General features: G+C 47.0%; 1 protein-coding gene and 1 pseudogene across 2 annotated transcripts in view; both read right to left on the bottom strand.

The window, feature by feature from the left end:
- Positions 1-18022, bottom strand: part of TTC21B (tetratricopeptide repeat domain 21B) — a 418459-nt gene that overhangs the window by 231086 nt on the left and 169351 nt on the right. For both annotated transcript variants that reach the window (XM_063933597.1, XM_063933598.1), the window contains exons 15-16: positions 7855-8093; positions 1793-1865 (exon numbers count right to left, since the gene is read on the bottom strand). In XM_063933597.1, the coding sequence (XP_063789667.1) occupies positions 1793-1865; positions 7855-8093 (312 nt within the window). The remainder of the gene's footprint in view (positions 1-1792; positions 1866-7854; positions 8094-18022) is intronic.
- On the bottom strand, positions 3937-4055 carry LOC134946192 (5S ribosomal RNA; annotated as a pseudogene).

Genomic DNA, 18022 nt, shown 5'->3' with positions numbered 1-18022 from the left:
CATTGAATATAATGGACTGGGCTGTGCGATGCGCTGTCTGCTCAGACGCGCAGAGCCAATCAGGTGAGCGCAACGAAGTTGCGCTTCCTGATTGGCTATAGAGACCTTTCTGTGACAGCTGTCACTGACAGGTCTCTCTGCATTCGGGGATAGGGGTCTCATGTGTCAGCATGGGACCCCTTTCAGTCCGGCATGGAGCGGGTATTTGCGTTTTGTTTTTTTCTACAAGTACGTGGATTTATCTCTGGACCATGGCTGAGGTGAGTATATTGATCTTTTATTTTCAGGTACCCCTGGATTCTACATGGAGAAGAGGACCGATGTCGGCGTGTGAACATAGGTAAGTATGTGTGTGTCGACGTATGAAATAAAGTTTTACTTTCACGGTGTGTGTGTCCTGTTTTTATTTGGGTATTTTTTTTCCAGTAGTACTACAGGTACCAGCGGGCCCGCTTTTCTCCCGCATGCTGGTACTTGTGGTTCTCCAAGTACCAGCTTGCGGGGGAGGCTTGCTGGGACTTGTAGTACTGCTGGAAAAAACAATATTCTTTTCATGATCACAAAAGGCTATCAGCCCCCCCATCCGCAGCCCATTGGATGGGGGGGGGACAGCCTCGGGCTTCACCCCTGGCCCTTGGGTGGCTGGGGGGGGGGACCCCTTGATTGAAGAGGTCCCCACTCCCCCAGGGTACCCCGGCCAGGGGTGACTAGTTGGATATTTAATGCCACGGCCGCAGGGCACGGCATAAAAGTGACCCCCGGCTGTGGCATTATCTGTCCAGCTAGTGGAGCCCGATGCTGGTGTTAAAAATACGGGGGACCCCTACGCTTTTTGTCCCCCGTATTTTTGGCACCAGCACCAGGCGCAGAGCCCGGTGCTGGTTTTAAAAATACGGGGGATCCCCTGTCAATTTTCCCCCCGCATTTTTAGAACCAGGACCAGCTCGAAGAGCCCGAGGCTGGTTATGCTTTGTAGGGGGGACCCCACGCCATTTTTTTTTAGGATTTTACCGTTCCAGCAATAAAAAAAATAAAAAAAAATAAAAAAATATTTTAAAAAATATATAAATAATATTTGTGCCTCCAAAAAAAAAAAAAAAAAAAGTACCTAATCCCTTCTAATATAAATAGATCTGCTATTCCCCCCCAAAAAAACCACAAAAAAAAACATGTTTAAATTTTTTTTATTTGTTTTTACCCTCCAAAGTGTGGCGGATTGAAAATGACGAATTTGCTGTCTAAAAGCACTGCTGTCGAATTTCCAAACTTGAATTGAATATGCTTTGGTCGAATTGCAGCACTTGTATCATTGCAGAAAAGTCGAATTTGCAAAAATTCGAATTTCAAAAAGTCGAATTTTGAAAGTCCGTTTTTTGGTCGCACTGAATTGCATAGGCGAATTTTTTTTTTGGTCGAAAATGACCCGAAATTCGACAATTTCGGGAATTCGACCGCAATTGCATATACCCCTATAGCTTGTTACATGCTAATTAGGCATTCTTCATTGGCTGGTGACAATCGCTCTAAAACCAAACATTTGGAAACCTCCCCTCAAGAAATCCTGCGTTTGCCCCTGCGGGGTATGTAGTAAGTGTTATAGAAAGGTGCAGTAACCAATAGAAAAGAATCTAGTAGATACAGTCAACATCTCATTGGATTATGGGTTAAATAATTTTCTTCAATTATCTGTTTAGCAGGGTTTTTTTAATGCTCACAAATCGCTTTTGAAATAAGCAGAGATTCAGCCATAGTTACAGTGCACATTGCTCTGCCCTGCTATCCTACACCTTACCTCTTGAATATTCATGTAAGCATCCCCAAGTAGGAGATATGTATGAGAACCAGGCACTTTCTCCAATAGATCCCTGAAATATAGATATAAACATTAAGTCATCTGCTGCCAGAAAAGGAGACTGAATATTGTTTAACGCTGATTAAATGGTTGTTTTTATTATTACTGTCCTATTTTATTCATATAGCTCTACAAGGCTTTTGTAGCGCCACACAAAAGGGATAAAGCATACAACAAATGTATGTAAGTACTAGACAGTTACAGACAAGTTTACAGCTTACACATAACTACAGCCTGCAAGAGATACATAATTACATAGAGAATATTACTATCCTTTATATGGTGCCATAATGGGTCCGCAACAGTATGAAGAAGAAAGAAAGCCAAACCCAGCCAAATCTCAACATAACCCTCTGTTCCACGCTCTCTATGTACCCCATCTGTGTCATCCCTGTCTGTCTACCCCTCCCCTTAGAATGTAAGCTCTCACGAGTAGGGCCCTCTTCCCTCATGTGCTTATACTTTTTTCTTACTTTAATAATCCTCAACTGCCCAGATCCCAGTTTTTTGACCACCTGGAACTTATCTCTGTTTACTGGTGTAGTTATGCTTAGTTGCCCTGTACTTGTCCTATATTGTATTCAACTGTAAGTCACTGTTTTCCTATTTTTTTTTTATGTGCATTTGTACTCTGTAATCGGGCGCTGCGGAACCCTTGTGGCGCCATATAAATAAAGGAGAATAATAATAATAATAATAAAAGAAAGACATACTGTACAAAACAGAACATGAACCACCAGGTTTATATAAACATTGCTGCATAACACCCAAATAAGTAGCGCCAGTGCTTACAATCTATAGGAGATAGGGGGGTAATTCTGACCTGAACGCACGCTAGGTTTTTTCGCTGCGATCAGGTCCGAACTGCGCATGCGTATGCACCACAATGCGCAGGCACGTTGTACAGGTGCAAAGCCGATTGTTGCTGAGCGATGGATTTTACGAAAAATCCATTCGCACAGCCGATCACAAGGAGATTAACAGGAAGAGGGCGTTTTTGGGTGTCAACTGACCGTTTTCTGGGAGTGGTTGGAAAAACGCAGGCGTGTCCAAGCATTTGCAGGGCGGGTGTCTGACGTCAATTCTGGGCAAGACCAGGCTGAAGTAATCGCAGCGGCTGAGTAAGTTCTGAGCTACTCAGAAACTGCACATAAAACTTTTTTGTACCGCTCGGCTGCACATGCGATCGCACACTTGCAAAGCAAATATACACTCCCCTATAGGTGGCGACTATCTACTCGCATTGCAAGAAATAGCTAGCGTGCGATCAACTCAGAATGACCCCCATAATCAGACTGACAGGGGTGACACAGAGGGGGACAGTGAGCAAGGAGCAGTGAGCTAGAAGGCATTGATAAAAAGTAGGTCTTGAAAGCCCATTTGTATCTTTGTAGAGATGTGAAGTACATTTGTAAAAAGAGAAAAAAAAGAAAGACGCTGTGCTGGGGCACTCTTATCTTGAAATTGAGTAGACGATCAAACTTAACTTTTAATCAAATCAATATAATTGGTGTGACTAAGGGACAATAAAATAACTCTGATTAGTTATGAAAATGCAAACATAAATTAAACTTGTTGTAGTGCATAAGAAAGTAGACTGCTTGAAGCCTCTGTGAAAATATAATCAATAACTGAATATAATGGGTGGAAACCTGTCTATCATAAGTATATCTCCAGACTGGTTAATAATCCCCACAGGGGTGCCCTATTCAAAGGTCCTCTAGACTGCGTATCATATTTACTGTCTATATTTGAACAGGAAATTGCAAAGAAATACACAAAATTTGATAATTTGTAGCCTATATAGGTTTAAACACCCTCTGCTCTAATGTCAGGCAGTGGTGTTACCATAATGCATTTGCTCAAGCTGATAATTAAGGCATAAGAAAGAGGCAGAAATCACAAGTGTCTGATATTGTTTTATTCCAGCTAATTAAATACTGTATCCTTAATTAACAGGCCTGGGTGTTGACTCAATTTTGGCCAGACCACAGGAATAGATTGTTATGTGTATAAGAGTAAGAAAGAACTAAAGGATGTGCGAGAAAATAAAAGGATAACTTCCTTCTGCTGTTCAGCTTGTATGTTTACTGCACCTGGTATTCATTGGCGGTCTCCCAACCAACTACTAACCAGGCCTACCATTGATCTGCTTCCAAGATCAGACGAGATTGGGCGTATCCTATGGAGTATGGCAGTAATCTGCTGAATGAGAGAGTACTGGTACCATGAAGCAAGAAAATGTGCTTCTGCTGTCCAGGAGAGACAATGATACTTATGTCTCTAGTTCCCATAGACCTTGATCTGGATGAGAGAGCACATTTATAGATAAGTAAAAAGCTTGAGCATAAGTATGGAATATAAAGATTAGTAAACGTTCAGAAGAGTCTGCAGAAATGAATTGACAATTTAGTCCATTTTGCTGTTGTATCTTGAGACCAAGCAAAGGTATGGCCTGAAGGTTCTTATCCTGTTTGCAATTAGATACGGTTGTTACATGTACTTGATAATAGTAACAAACAATGTAATTATGGTTATTTGAAAAAATTACATAAGAGTACCAAATGCTATGCAGATATACAGTAACCAACTGCATTTAAACAAAAAATTGCTCCACCTGTCAGGGAAGCAGTGATAGTAAAAGTGCCTTAATGCAATCATCCTATGCAATAAAACCAGATTACAAAAACGGTTTGTTACACATAAATAGTCCCTTTTCAAGGTTCAGATAGGATACAGTATAAATGGATCTGCTCAGTTTGAGCAGAAATGCTGGCCTGCGGTAGAATTAAATATTAGCCTGTTCACAAATTATTTACAATATAGCAGCTTCCTGCAGTGAAAATAACACTATAAAGTAAGCACAAGAATGAAAATTTAGAGCCCAAGTGGGCGCTTACTGGACCCGGGTTCCCCCTCAGTGGGTATGGGCTGCACAATGCCCTAAACCCACACTGACCAAACGGACCATTTCACCTCTTGTTGGGCTTGTTCACTGGTAGAGATGTGAAGTGACTGATAGGGAGAGCATTTCAGTCATGTAGAGCAGCACAGGCAAAATCTTAGATGTGGGAAAGGGAGAGGATTGGATGAGGGCTTTGTATGCGAATGTCAGGGTTCTGCAGGGGAACAGGAGCCAGTGTAGGAGAGGAGAGGCACAGTCATACCCCTTTCACACCGCCAATGCCGGAACCCGGGAATTGGAAAAGGGTGGAATCCGGCACTGGACGCTACTGCTGGCTTCCCCGAGCTAGCAATATGCCGGGCGGGTTGCCACAGCGGCGGGGGGTGGAGGCAGGGCTATTAAATGAGATCATCTCCGCGCCGCCTCTCCCTGTTGTAGTTAATGGGTCTCGGGGTTGCATTTACGCTGCCACTGACCCGGTATTCAACCCGGGAATAACACAGCTTTATTCCCGGGTTGAATTATCGGGTCAGACGACCCGGTATATCGACTATGGCGCTTTCACACTGCACGCCGACCCGGCAATATGCCGGGTCGATACCAGGTTATTTGTGCAGTGTGAAAGGGGTATCAGTATGTTTGGAGAGGAAGATGAAACGTGCAGCAGCACTGAAGATGGACTGAAGTAGAGAGAGGTGAGACAGGGAGGACAGATAAGAGGAAATTACAGTAGTCCAGTCTAGACCAGTGAGTGGATGAGATTTTTAGTTGCTTCCATGATGGCAAAGGGTCTGAACCTGAAGATAGTTTGGAGGTGGAAATGGAAGGACTGTGAAAGATACCAAATGTCTTGGACATGTTTAGTTTAAGAAAGTGCTGGAACACCAAAGGAGGCAATAGCAGTGAGATAGTGGCAGATATGAATGATGAGCGAGGGGGAGAGGTCAGGGAATAAGATGTAGATTTGAGTCTCATCAGCATAGAGATTATATTGGAGGCAAAATAGCTGATGAGCTCATCTAAAGAGAACGTATAAAGGGCAAATGGTAAGGAACCAAAAACAGAACCCTGGTGGACACATATTGGTAGTGGAAGACAGGGAGAAATGGAATCATGAGAGGAGACAGAGAAAGATCAAATACAAAAATAGAGGGACAGACAGGAGAGGTCAGTATCAAGCAGACTGAGGGGGTAAATAATTTGCAGGAGGAGAGGGTGGTCCATGGTGTCAAAAGCAGCAGAGAGGTGAAGGAGAATGAGTAGTGGCCCTTGGATTTGGCAGCAAGAAGGTCATTGTGATAGAAGTTTATGTGGAGTGGAGAAGACAAAAGCCTGACTGAAATGGGCCAAGCTGGGAGTGGGAGGAAAGAAAGGTGGTAAGGTAACAATTCAATTATCTCAAGGGGAGTAGAGATATGATGCAATAATTAGACGGGATCAGGGGAGACTTTTTAAGAAAGGAGGAGACAAGGGCATGCTAGAATGCAGAGGGGGCAGTGCCTGATGAGAGAGAAAGATTGAAGAGACAGGCAAAATGGGAACAGGCAATGGGAAAGAAGAGCCGAGGAGGCAGGAGCTGAGAGGGTCAAGAAGGGAGGTGGAAGGAGCAAGGACCAGCTTAGGGCTATGACTTAGTCTCCAAATACTGGAGAGAAGCTGGTCAGAGTTGGTAAAAAAGGATGAGGAAGACAGAGTCTGGCTGGAAACAAAAGGATGGGATGACGAGGTCTGGTGGTAAGTTATGTCCAGGAAGATGGATTAAATTTTGGCTGTAAAGAGGGTGGCAAAGCCAAAGGCAGAGAGTGACGGGGGGCAGGGGAGGATTTGAAAACACAGGAGTTGAAAGCTGTACAGGTAGAATGCAATTCACACACAAGTAACTTATTGGGTCTAATTCAGAACTGAATGCAGCAGCAAATTTGTTAGCTAATGGACAAAACCATGGGGGTCATTCCGAGTTGATCGCTAGCTGCCGTTGTTCGCTGCGTAGCGATCAGTGAAAAAAATGTCTAATCTGCACATGCGTATGCACCGCAATGCGCACGCGCATCGTACGGGTATGAAGTCCATTGTGGTTTTGCACTGGTTCTAGCGACGATTCCAATCGCACAGCCGAACGCAAGGAGACTGACAGAAAGAGGGCGTTTATGGGTGTCAACTGACCGTTTTCTAGGAGTGTTTGGAAACTGCAGGCGTGGCCGGGAGTTTGCTGGGCGGGTATCTGACGTCATTACCGTGTCACTCGTCGCAGCAATCATCACACAGGATAAGTAACTACAGGACTGGTCTTGTTTTGCACAAAATGTGTTTGCAGGCACTCTGCGGCACAGGCGTTCGTACTCCTGCAAAGTGAAAATACACTCCCCCGTGGGCGGCGACTATGCGTTTGCACGGCTGCTAAAAACTGCTGGCGAGCGATCAACTCGGAATGACCCCCCATGTGCACTGCAGGTGGGGCAGATATGACATGTGCAGATAGAGTTAGATTTGGGTGGGTTATTTTGTTTCTGTGCAGGGTAAACACTGGCTGCTTTATTTTTACACTGCAATTAAGATTTCAGTTTGAACACACCCCACCCAAATCTAACTCTCTGCACATGTTATATCTGCCTCCCCTACAGTGCACATTGTTTTGCCCATTAGCTAACAAATTTGCTGCTTGCGATCAGGTCTGACTTAGGCCCCTTGTTACCGACTTTTAGTAATCAAACGTACAGCACCAGAGACAGATAGTTGAGGATAAGGCAGAATTTGATAAACCCATAAAGGGGTTTAGCAAAGAACAACGCTGGGCAAAAAAAGAGAAAAGAAATGGAGACCTTGACTAGGATTGAGCTGCCCTAAGTAATACAGCATCCAATTAATACTGATATTAAACAAATAGTGCCCACAACCTTTATAATGATTGGGACTTGGGGAGCAAATAACAGAAAAATCTTGGATTCCCAACTCCAACTACAGTAGGTAAAATATCTTACACTGTAAAGGTAAGAGATTACAAATATTGTAGAAAGCAACACAATTTAATCAGAAAACTTCATACAAAGATGAGGCATATTAGATTTGTAAAACAACACTTCCATACTATATATTTCACCTGTAGCAGCTGACATAGAGCATCTTATCTTTTCTGTGCTGGAGATAAATGTCAGCCATTTTCTCCTTGGCGTGAACGAAGTATGGCTGCTCTGGGGAGACATTTCTAAGCATTGATAATGCTTGCTCTACATCCCCATGAGCAAGGGCAAGTTCAGCATTAGCAATCATTAAACGCAGTTCTTCTGGAGTCCCCGTAAATTCATTAAGAGCATCTTGTAATATTTTTGCAGCTTCATGCTGTAGAATATGGAAAATAGAACAAAAAAGCATAAGAGCATAAGGTCAGTCTTTTTTTAAAGTAGAACAGTGGTTCTTAAGGCCAGTACTGACGGGGGAGCTGTGTGCTGAGCGACCTTAACACAGACCGCTCAGCACACATCTCTCCCCCCCGCTCAGCACAGCGCGATGTGCTGAGCGAGGGGGGACGACAACGGGGGCCGCTCACTTGACACAGCGCTGAAGTGAGCGACCCGCTAGATTGAGCCTGCATGCAGTACCGGCGTTTGGTATGTATGATATATATATATATATATATATATATATATATATATATATATATATATATATATATGTGTGCAAGGCAACTCCCGCTGCATGGCGTATTGAGGCAAGAGATGTATGAGGGCATAATATTATATTCCCCAAACACCGGCACTCTGAAAATAATTACAAAGCAACTTTGCTGTTAGCAACGTTTCTGCGCTTAAATGCGCTTTTGTCAAGAATATTTTATAGATATATATATATAGGGCCTAATTGAGACCTGATCGCAGCAGCAAACTTGTTAGCTAATGGGCAAAACTGTGTGCACTGCAGGGGGGGTAGATATAACATGTGAAGAGAGAGCCAAGGCCCATACACACTTGCCGATAAAATGAGCTGCGTCGCTCATTTTCCCCCTCCCTGAGCGACGGCACTCATTTTATCAGCAAGTTTGTATGCCGCCAGCGACGACCGATGCGCGGCCCCGCAACGATCGTCGCTGTCGGCAGTGCATGCATGCAGGATCTGGACTGTCAACCAGGACCTGCATGCACGGCTGACGGAGGCGTGATGTCACTGAGCGATATGAGCGGTCATATCGCTCAGCGTGTACAGTCGGCCACCGACCGGCCAGCTCGGGAGGGGAAACATTAGACGACGTTGCTCATAGAGCGACATTGTCTAATGTGTACGGACCTTTAGATTTGGGTGGCTTATATTGTTTCTGTGCAGGGTAAATACTGGCTCCTTTCTTTTTACACGACAATTTAAATTTCAGATTGAACACACCCCATCCAAATCTAACTCTCTCTGCACCTTACATCTGCCCTCTCTGCAGTGCACATGGGGGGTCATTCCGAGTTGCCGATTTTCGCAACGGAGCGATTAAGGCAAAAATGTGCATGGTACGCAGTGCGCATGCGCTAAGTATTTTAGCACAAAACTTAGTAGATTTACTCACGTCCGAACGAAGAATTTTCATCATTGAAGTGATCGGAGTGTGACTGACAGGAAGTGGGTGTTTCTGGGCGGAAACTGACCGTTTTCTGGGAGTGTGCGGAAAAACGCAGGCATGCCAGGATAAAACGCGGGAGTGTCTGGAGAAACGGGGGAGTGGCTGGCCGAACGCAGGGCGTGTTTGTGACGTCAAACCAGGAACGAAACGGGCTGAGCTGATCGCAGTGTAGGAGTAAGTCTCGAGTTACTCAGAAACTGCTAAGAATTTTCTATTTGCAATTCTGCTAATCTTTCGTTCGCAATTCTGCTATGCTAAGATACACTCCCAGAGGGCGGCGGCCTAGCGTGTGCAATGCTGCTAAAATCTGCTAGCGAGCGAACAACTCGGAATGAGGGTCATGGTTTTGACCATTAGAGAACAAATTTGCTGCTGCAATCAGGTATGAATTAGGCTCAGAGAAAGAGAGAGAGAGAGAGAGATCTAAAATTCCAAAAGCACAACTGAGAGTGATACCATTGCTTTCTAATAGTTCAATGACTCATGCACAAGATTAGGAAAAAATAAGATTTTACTTACCGATAAATCTATTTCTCGTAGTCCGTAGTGGATGCTGGGACTCCGTCAGGACCACGGGGAATAGCGGCTCCGCAGGAGACAAGGCACAAAATGTAAAAGTTTGACCACTAGGTGGTATGTACTGGCTCCTCCCCCTATGACCCTCCTCCAAGCCTCAGTTAGGATACTGTGCCCGGACGAGCGTACACAATAAGGAAGGATTTTGAATCCCGGGTAAGACTCATACCAGCCACACCAATCACACCGTACAACTTGTGATCTGAACCCAGTTAACAGTATAACAAACGTAGAAGCCTCTGAACAGACGGCTCACAACAATAACAACCCGATTTTTTTGTAACAATAACTATGTACAAGTATTGCAGACAATCCGCACTTGGGATGGGCGCCCAGCATCCACTACGGACTACGAGAAATAGATTTATCGGTAAGTAAAATCTTATTTTCTCTGACGTCCTAGTGGATGCTGGGACTCCGTCAGGACCATGGGGATTATACCAAAGCTCCCAAACGGGCGGGAGAGTGCGGATGACTCTGCAGCACCGAATGAGAGAACTCCAGGTCCTCCTTAGCCAGGGTATCAAATTTGTAGAATTTTACAAACGTGTTCTCCCCTGACCACGTAGCTGCTCGGCAGAGTTGTAATGCCGAGACCCCTCGGGCAGCCGCCCAAGATGAGCCCACCTTCCTTGTGGAATGGGCCTTGACAGATTTAGGCTGTGGCAGGCCTGCCACAGAATGTGCAAGTTGAATTGTGCTACAAATCCAACGAGCAATCGTCTGCTTAGAAGCAGGAGCACCCAGCTTGTTGGGTGCATACAGTATAAACAGCGAGTCAGATTTTCTGACTCCAGCCGTCCTTGAAATATATATTTTCAATGCTCTGACAACGTCCAGCAACTTGGAATCCTCCAAATCGCTAGTAGCCGCAGGCACCACAATAGGCTGGTTCAGGTGAAACGCTGAAACCACCTTAGGCAGAAAGTGAGGACGCGTCCGCAGTTCTGCCCTGTCCGAATGGAAAATCAGATATGGGCTTTTATACGATAAAGCTGCCAATTCTGACACTCTCCTGGCTGAAGCCAGGGCCAGTAGCATGGTTACTTTCCATGTAAGATATTTCAAATCCACCGATTTGAGTGGCTCAAACCAATGGGATTTGAGAAAATCCAAAACTACATTAAGATCCCACGGTGCCACTGGGGGCACAACCGGGGGCTGTATATGTAGTACTCCTTTTACAAAAGTATGGACTTCAGGAACTGAAGCCAATTCTTTCTGGAAGAAAATCGACAGGGCCGAAATTTGAACCTTAATGGACCCTAATTTGAGGCCCATAGACAATCCTGTTTGCAGGAAATGTAGGAATCGACCCAGTTGAAATTCCTCCGTCGGGGCCTTCCTGGCCTCACACCACGCAACATATTTTCTCCAAATGCGGTGATAATGTTGTGCAGTCACCTCCTTCCTGGCTTTTACCAGGGTAGGGATGACCTCTTCCGGAATGCCTTTTTCCCTTAGGATTCGGCGTTCAACCGCCATGCCGTCAAAGGCAGCCGCGGTAAGTCTTGGAATAGACACGGTCCCTGCTGAAGCAGGTCCCGTCTAAGAGGTAGAGGCCACGGATCTTCCGTGAGCATCTCCTGAAGTTCCGGGTACCAAGTTCTTCTTGGCCAATCCGGAGCCACGAGTATCGTTCTTACTCCCCTTTGCCGTATAATTCTCAGTACTTTTGGTATGAGAGGCAGAGGAGGAAACACATACACTGACTGGTACACCCATGGTGTTACCAGAGCGTCTACAGCTATTGCCTGAGGGTCTCTTGACCTGGCGCAATACCTGTCCAGTTTTTTGTTGAGGCGGGACGCCATCATGTCCACCATTGGTCTTTCCCAATGGACCACAATCATGTGGAAGACTTCTGGATGAAGTCCCCACTCTCCCGGGTGCAGATCGTGCCTGCTGAGGAAGTCTGCTTCCCAGTTGTCCACTCCCGGGATGAACACAGCTGACAGTGCTAACACATGATTTTCTGCCCAGCGGAGAATCCTTGCAGCTTCTGCCATTGCCCTCCTGCTTCTTGTGCCGCCCTGTCTGTTTACGTGGGCGACTGCCGTGATGTTGTCCGACTGAATCAACACCGGCTGACCCTGAAGCAGAGGTTTTGCCAGGCTTAGAGCATTGTAGATTGCTCTTAGCTCCAGTATATTTATGTGAAGAGACGTCTCCAGGCTTGACCACACGCCCTGGAAGTTTCTTCCCTGTGTGACCGCTCCCCAGCCTCTCAGGCTGGCATCCGTGGTCACTAGGACCCAGTTCTGTATGCCGAATCTGCGGCCCTCTAACAGATGAGCACTCTGCAACCACCATAGCAGAGACACTCTTGTCCTTGTGGACAATTTTATCCGCTGATGCATCTGCAGATGCGATCCGGACCATTTGTCCAGCAGATCCCACTGAAAAGTTCGTGCATGGAATCTGCCGAATGGAATCGCTTCGTAAGAAGCTACCATTTTTCCCAGGACTCTTGTGCATTGATGCACAGATACTTTTCCTGGTTTTAGGAGGTTCCTGACTAGATCGGATAACTCCCTGGCTTTCTCCTCCGGAAGAAATACCTTTTTCTGAACAGTGTCCAGAATCATCCCTAGGAACAACAGACGTGTCGTCGGGATCAGTTGGGATTTTGGAAAATTCAGAATCCACCCGTGTTGTTGGAGCACTACTTGGGTTAGTGCTACTCCGACCTCCAGCTGTTCTCTGGATCTTGCCCTTATCAGGAGATCGTCCAAGTAAGGGATAATTAAGACGCCTTCTCTTCGAAGAAGGATCATCATTTCGGCCATTACCTTGGTAAAGACCCGGGGTGCCGTGGACAATCCAAACGGCAGCGTCTGAAACTGATAATGACAGTTTTGGACCACTAACCTGAGGTACCCTTGGTGTAGGAGGGGTACCTTGACTATCACCTGCTGAGAATACAGCTTGTGAATGGCCTCCAATACCGTCGCCCTGTCGGAGGGAGACGTTGGCAAAGCAGACTTTAGGAAACGGCGAGGAGGGGACTTCTCGAATTCCAACCTGTAACCCTGAGATACTACCTGCAGGATCCAGGGGTCCACCTGCGAGTGAGCCCACTGTGCGCTGAAATGTTTGAGGCGACCCCCCACCGCCCCTGAGTCTGCTTGTAAGGTCCCAGCGTCATGCTGACGCCTTTGTAGAAGCCGGGGAGGGCTTCTGCTCCTGGGAAGGAGCTGCTTGTTGCAGTCTCTTACCCTTTCCTTTGCCTCGGGGCAAATAGGAATGTCCTTTTGCTCGTTTGTTCTTATAGGAACGAGAGGACTGCGGCTGAAAAGCCTGCGGCTTTTTCTGCTGGGAGGTGACCTGGGGTAAAAAGGTGGATTTTCCGGCCGTTGCCGTGGCCACCAGATCCGATAGACCGACCCCAAATAATTCCTCCCCCTTAAACGGCAATACTTCCATATGTCGTTTGGAATCCGCATCACCTGACCACTGGCGCGTCCATAAACTTCTTCTGGCAGATATGGACATCGCACTTACTCTTGATGCCAGAGTGCAAATATCTCTCTGTGCATCTCGCATATAAAGAAATGCATCCTTTAACTGCTCTATAGTCAGTAAAATACTGTCCCTATCCAGGGTATCAATATTTTCAGACAGTGACTCCGACCAAGCCACGCCAGCACTGCACATCCAGGCTGAGGCGATTGCTGGTCTCAGTATAACACCCGTATGTGTGTATATACTTTTTAATGTATTCTCCAGCCTCCTATCAGCTGGATCCTTGAGGGCGGCCGTATCAGGAGACGGTAACGCCACTTGCTTTGATAAGCGTGTGAGCGCCTTATCCACCCTAGGAGGTGTTTCCCAGCGCGCCCTAACCTCTGGCGGGAAAGGGTATAATGCCAATAACTTCTTTGAAATTAGCAGTTTTCTATCTGGGGTAACCCACGCTTCATCACACACTTCATTCAGTTCCTCTGATTCAGGAAAAACTATCGGTAGTTTTTTCACACCCCACATAATACCCCTTTTTGTGGTACTTGCAGTATCAGAGATATGCAAAGCCTCCTTCATTGCCGTGATCATATAACGTGTGGCCCTACTGGAAAATACGTTTGTTTCTTCACCGTCGACACTGGATTCAGTGTCAGTGTCTGGGTCTGTGTCGACCGACTGAGGTAAAGGGCGTTTTACAGCCCCTGACGGTGTCTGAGACGCCTGGACAGGTACTAACTGGTTTGCCGGCTGTCTCATGTCGTCAACCGACTTTTGTAGCGTGCTGACACTATCCCGTAATTCCATAAACAAAGCCATCCATTCTGGTGTCGACTCCCTAGGGGGTGACATCACCATTACAGGCAATTGCTCCGCCTCCACGCCAACATCGTCCTCATACATGTCGACACACACGTACCGACACACAGCAGACACACAGGGAATGCTCTGATAGAAGACAGGACCCCACTAGCCCTTTGGGGAGACAGAGGGAGAGTTTGCCAGCACACACCCAAGCGCTATAAATATATATAGGGACAACCTTAATAAGTGTGTTCCCTTTATAGCAGCTCAAATATTATAAATATCGCCAATAAGTGCCCCCCCTCTCTGTTTTTACCCTGTTTCTGTAGTGCAGTGCAGGGGAGAGTCCTGGGAGCCTTCCTCGCAGCGGAGCTGGGCAGGAAAATGGCGCTGTGTGCTGAGGAGAATAGGCCCCGCCCCCTTTTCGGCGGGCTTCTTCTCCCGGTTTTTTTGGAACCTGGCAGGGGTTAAATACATCCATATAGCCCCAGGGACTATATGTGATATATTTTTGCCAGAATAGGTATATTACATTGCTGCCCAGGGCGCCCCCCCCAGCGCCCTGCACCCTCAGTGACCGCTGGTGTGAAGTGTGCGGAGAGCAATGGCGCACAGCTGCAGTGCTGTGCGCTACCTCATGAAGACTGAGACGTCTTCTGCCGCCGGTTTCTGGACCTCTTCTCTATTTGCAAGGGGGTCGGCGGCGCGGCTCCGGTGACCCATCCAGGCTGTACCTGTGATCGTCCCTCTGGAGCTAGTGTCCAGTAGCCTAAGAAGCAAATCCATCCTGCACGCAGGTGAGTTCACTTCTTCTCCCCTAAGTCCCTCGTTGCAGTGAGCCTGTTGCCAGCAGGACTCACTGAAAATAAAAAACCTAACAAACTTTTTCTAAGCAGCTCTTTAGGAGAGCCACCTAGATTGCACCCTGCTCGGACGGGCACAAAAACCTAACTGAGGCTTGGAGGAGGGTCATAGGGGGAGGAGCCAGTACACACCACCAAGTGGTCAAACTTTTAAATTTTGTGCCCTGTCTCCAGCGGAGCCGCTATTCCCCATGGTCCTGACGGAGTCCCAGCATCCACTAGGACGTCAGAGAAATATTGTGTAAAATCACCTTCAGGCTATGGGGGTCATTCCGAGTCGATCGTCGCTGTGCTAAATTTAGCACAGCGACGATGATCTTCCCTGACATGCGGGCGGACGCCCAGGACAGGGCTAGTCCGCCCTGAATGTCAGTGTGTGCCCCCCCTTCCTGCACAAATACAAAAGCGGCGATGCTTTTGTATTTCTGTAGTAACTCACGGCCAGCGCAGCGTTGGCCGGACTGCGCCCCCTAAACGCCCCTCCCGCCCAGCAAGCGCCTCTGTCTCAGGAGGCGATCGCTAGGCAACAACGACTGCCATGCGCCGGCGCAGTTCCGACCCGATCGCTGCGACAAACTGCAGTGAGCGATCGGGTCGGAATGACCCCCTATGTGTATAAGGTGTATATGAAACAAAAGCATTCTGTGTTTAGACTGGGGTCCCTTTCCCAAGATATCTCATTACGGTATGCAAAAATGGCAGAATATCTGGAAAAAAATAAGAATTTACTCACCGGTAATTCTATTTCTCGTAGTCCGTAGTGGATGCTGGGGACTCCGTAAGGACCATGGGGAATAGACGGGCTCCGCAGGAGACTGGGCACTCTAAAGAAAGATTCAGTACTATCTGGTGTGCACTGGCTCCTCCCTCTATGCCCCTCCTCCAGACCTCAGTTAAGGAAACTGTGCCCGGAAGAGCTGACATTACAAGGAAAGGATTTTGGAATCCAGGGTAAGACTCAAACCAGCCAAACCAATCACACTGTAAAACTTGTGATAAACTTACCCAGTTAACAGTATGAACAACAACTGAGCATCACTCAACCGATGCTACATAACCATAACCCTTTGTTAAGCAATAACTATATACACGTATTGCAGAAAGTCCGCACTTGGGGGGTCATTCCGAGTTGTTCGCTCGTTATTTTTCTCTCGCAACGGAGCGATTAGTCGCTAATGCGCATGCGCAATGTCCGCAGTGCGACTGCGCCAAGTAAATTTGCTATGCAGTTAGGTATTTTACTCACGGCATTACGAGGATTTTTATTCGTTCTGGTGATCGTAATGTGATTGACAGGAAGTGGGTGTTTCTGGGCGGAAACTGGCCGTTTTATGGGTGTGTGTGAAAAAACGCTACCGTTTCTGGGAAAAACGCGGGAGTGGCTGGAGAAACGGAGGAGTGTCTGGGCGAACGCTGGGTGTGTTTGTGACGTCAAACCAGGAACGACACTGACTGAACTGATCGCAGATGCCGAGTAAGTCTGGAGCTACTCAGAAACTGCTAAGAAGTGTCTATTCGCAATTCTGCTAATTTTTCGTTCGCAATTTTGATAAGCTAAGATTCACTCCCAGTAGGCGGCGGCTTAGCGTGTGCAAAGCTGCTAAAAGCAGCTTGCGAGCGAACAACTCGGAATGACCCCCTTGGGACGGGCGCCCAGCATCCACTACGGACTACGAGAAATAGAATTACCGGTGAGTAAATTCTTATTTTCTCTAACATCCTAGTGGATGCTGGGGACTCCGTAAGGACCATGGGGATTATACCAAAGCTCCCAAACGGGCGGGAGACTGCGGATGACTCTGCAGCACCGAATGGGCGAACACAAGGTCCTCCTCAGCCAGGGTATCAAACCTTTAGAATTTTGCAAAAGTGTTTGAACCCGACCAAGTAGCAGCTCGGCAAAGCTGTAATGCCGAGACCCCTCGGGCAGCCGCCCAAGAAGAGCCCACTTTCCTTGTGGAATGGGCTTTCACTGATTTCGGCCGCGGCAATCCCGCCGCAGAATGAGCCTGCTGAATCGTGTTACAAATCCAGTGAGCAATAGTTTGCTTTGAAGCAGGAGCACCCAGCTTGTTGGATGCATACAGGATAAACAGCGAGTCAGTCTTCCTGACTCCAGCCGTTCTGGTTACATAAATCTTCAAAGCCCGGACTACGTCCAGCAACTTGGAGTCCTCCAAGTCCCGAGTAGCCGCAGGCACCACAATAGGTTGGTTCAAATGAAAAGATGACACCACCTTTGGCAGAAACTGCGGACGAGTCCACAATTCTGCCCTGTCCATATGGAAAACCAGATAGGGGCTTTTACATGACAAAGCCGCCAATTCTGACACACGCCTAGCTGAAGCTAAAGCCAACAGCATGACCACTTTCCACGTGAGATACTTTAGTTCCACGGTCTTAAGTGGCTCAAACCAGTGGGATTTCAGGAAATCCAACACCACGTTAAGATCCCAAGGTGCCACTGGTGGCACAAAAGGGGGCTGAATATGCAGCACTCCCTTAACAAACGTCTGAACCTCAGGCAGTGAAGCCAGTTCTTTTTGAAAGAAGATGGATAGGGCCGAAATCTGGACCTTTATGGACCCTAATTTTAGGCCCATAGTCACACCTGACTGTAGGAAGTGCAGGAATCGACCCAGCTGGAATTCCTCTGTAGGGGCCTTTCTGGCCTCACACCAAGCAACATATTTTCGCCATATACGGTGATAATGCTTTGCTGTCACGTCCTTCCTAGCCTTTATCAGCGTAGGAATAACTTCATCCGGAATGCCCTTTTCTGCTAGGATTCGGCGTTCAACCGCCATGCCGTCAAACGCAGCCGCGGTAAGTCTTGGAACAGACAGGGCCCCTGTTGCAACAGGTCCTGTCTGAGAGGCAGAGGCCATGGTTCCTCTGTGAGCATTTCTTGCAGTTCCGGGTACCAAGTCCTTCTTGGCCCGTCCGGAACAATGAGTATTGTT

This window comes from Pseudophryne corroboree, chromosome 7 (genome assembly GCF_028390025.1).
Source record: "Pseudophryne corroboree isolate aPseCor3 chromosome 7, aPseCor3.hap2, whole genome shotgun sequence".
In the NCBI taxonomy this organism is placed as follows: Eukaryota; Metazoa; Chordata; class Amphibia; order Anura; family Myobatrachidae; genus Pseudophryne; species Pseudophryne corroboree.
The sequence above is the reverse complement of the archived record's forward strand: the minus strand, read 5'-3'. Positions and strand labels throughout refer to the sequence as shown.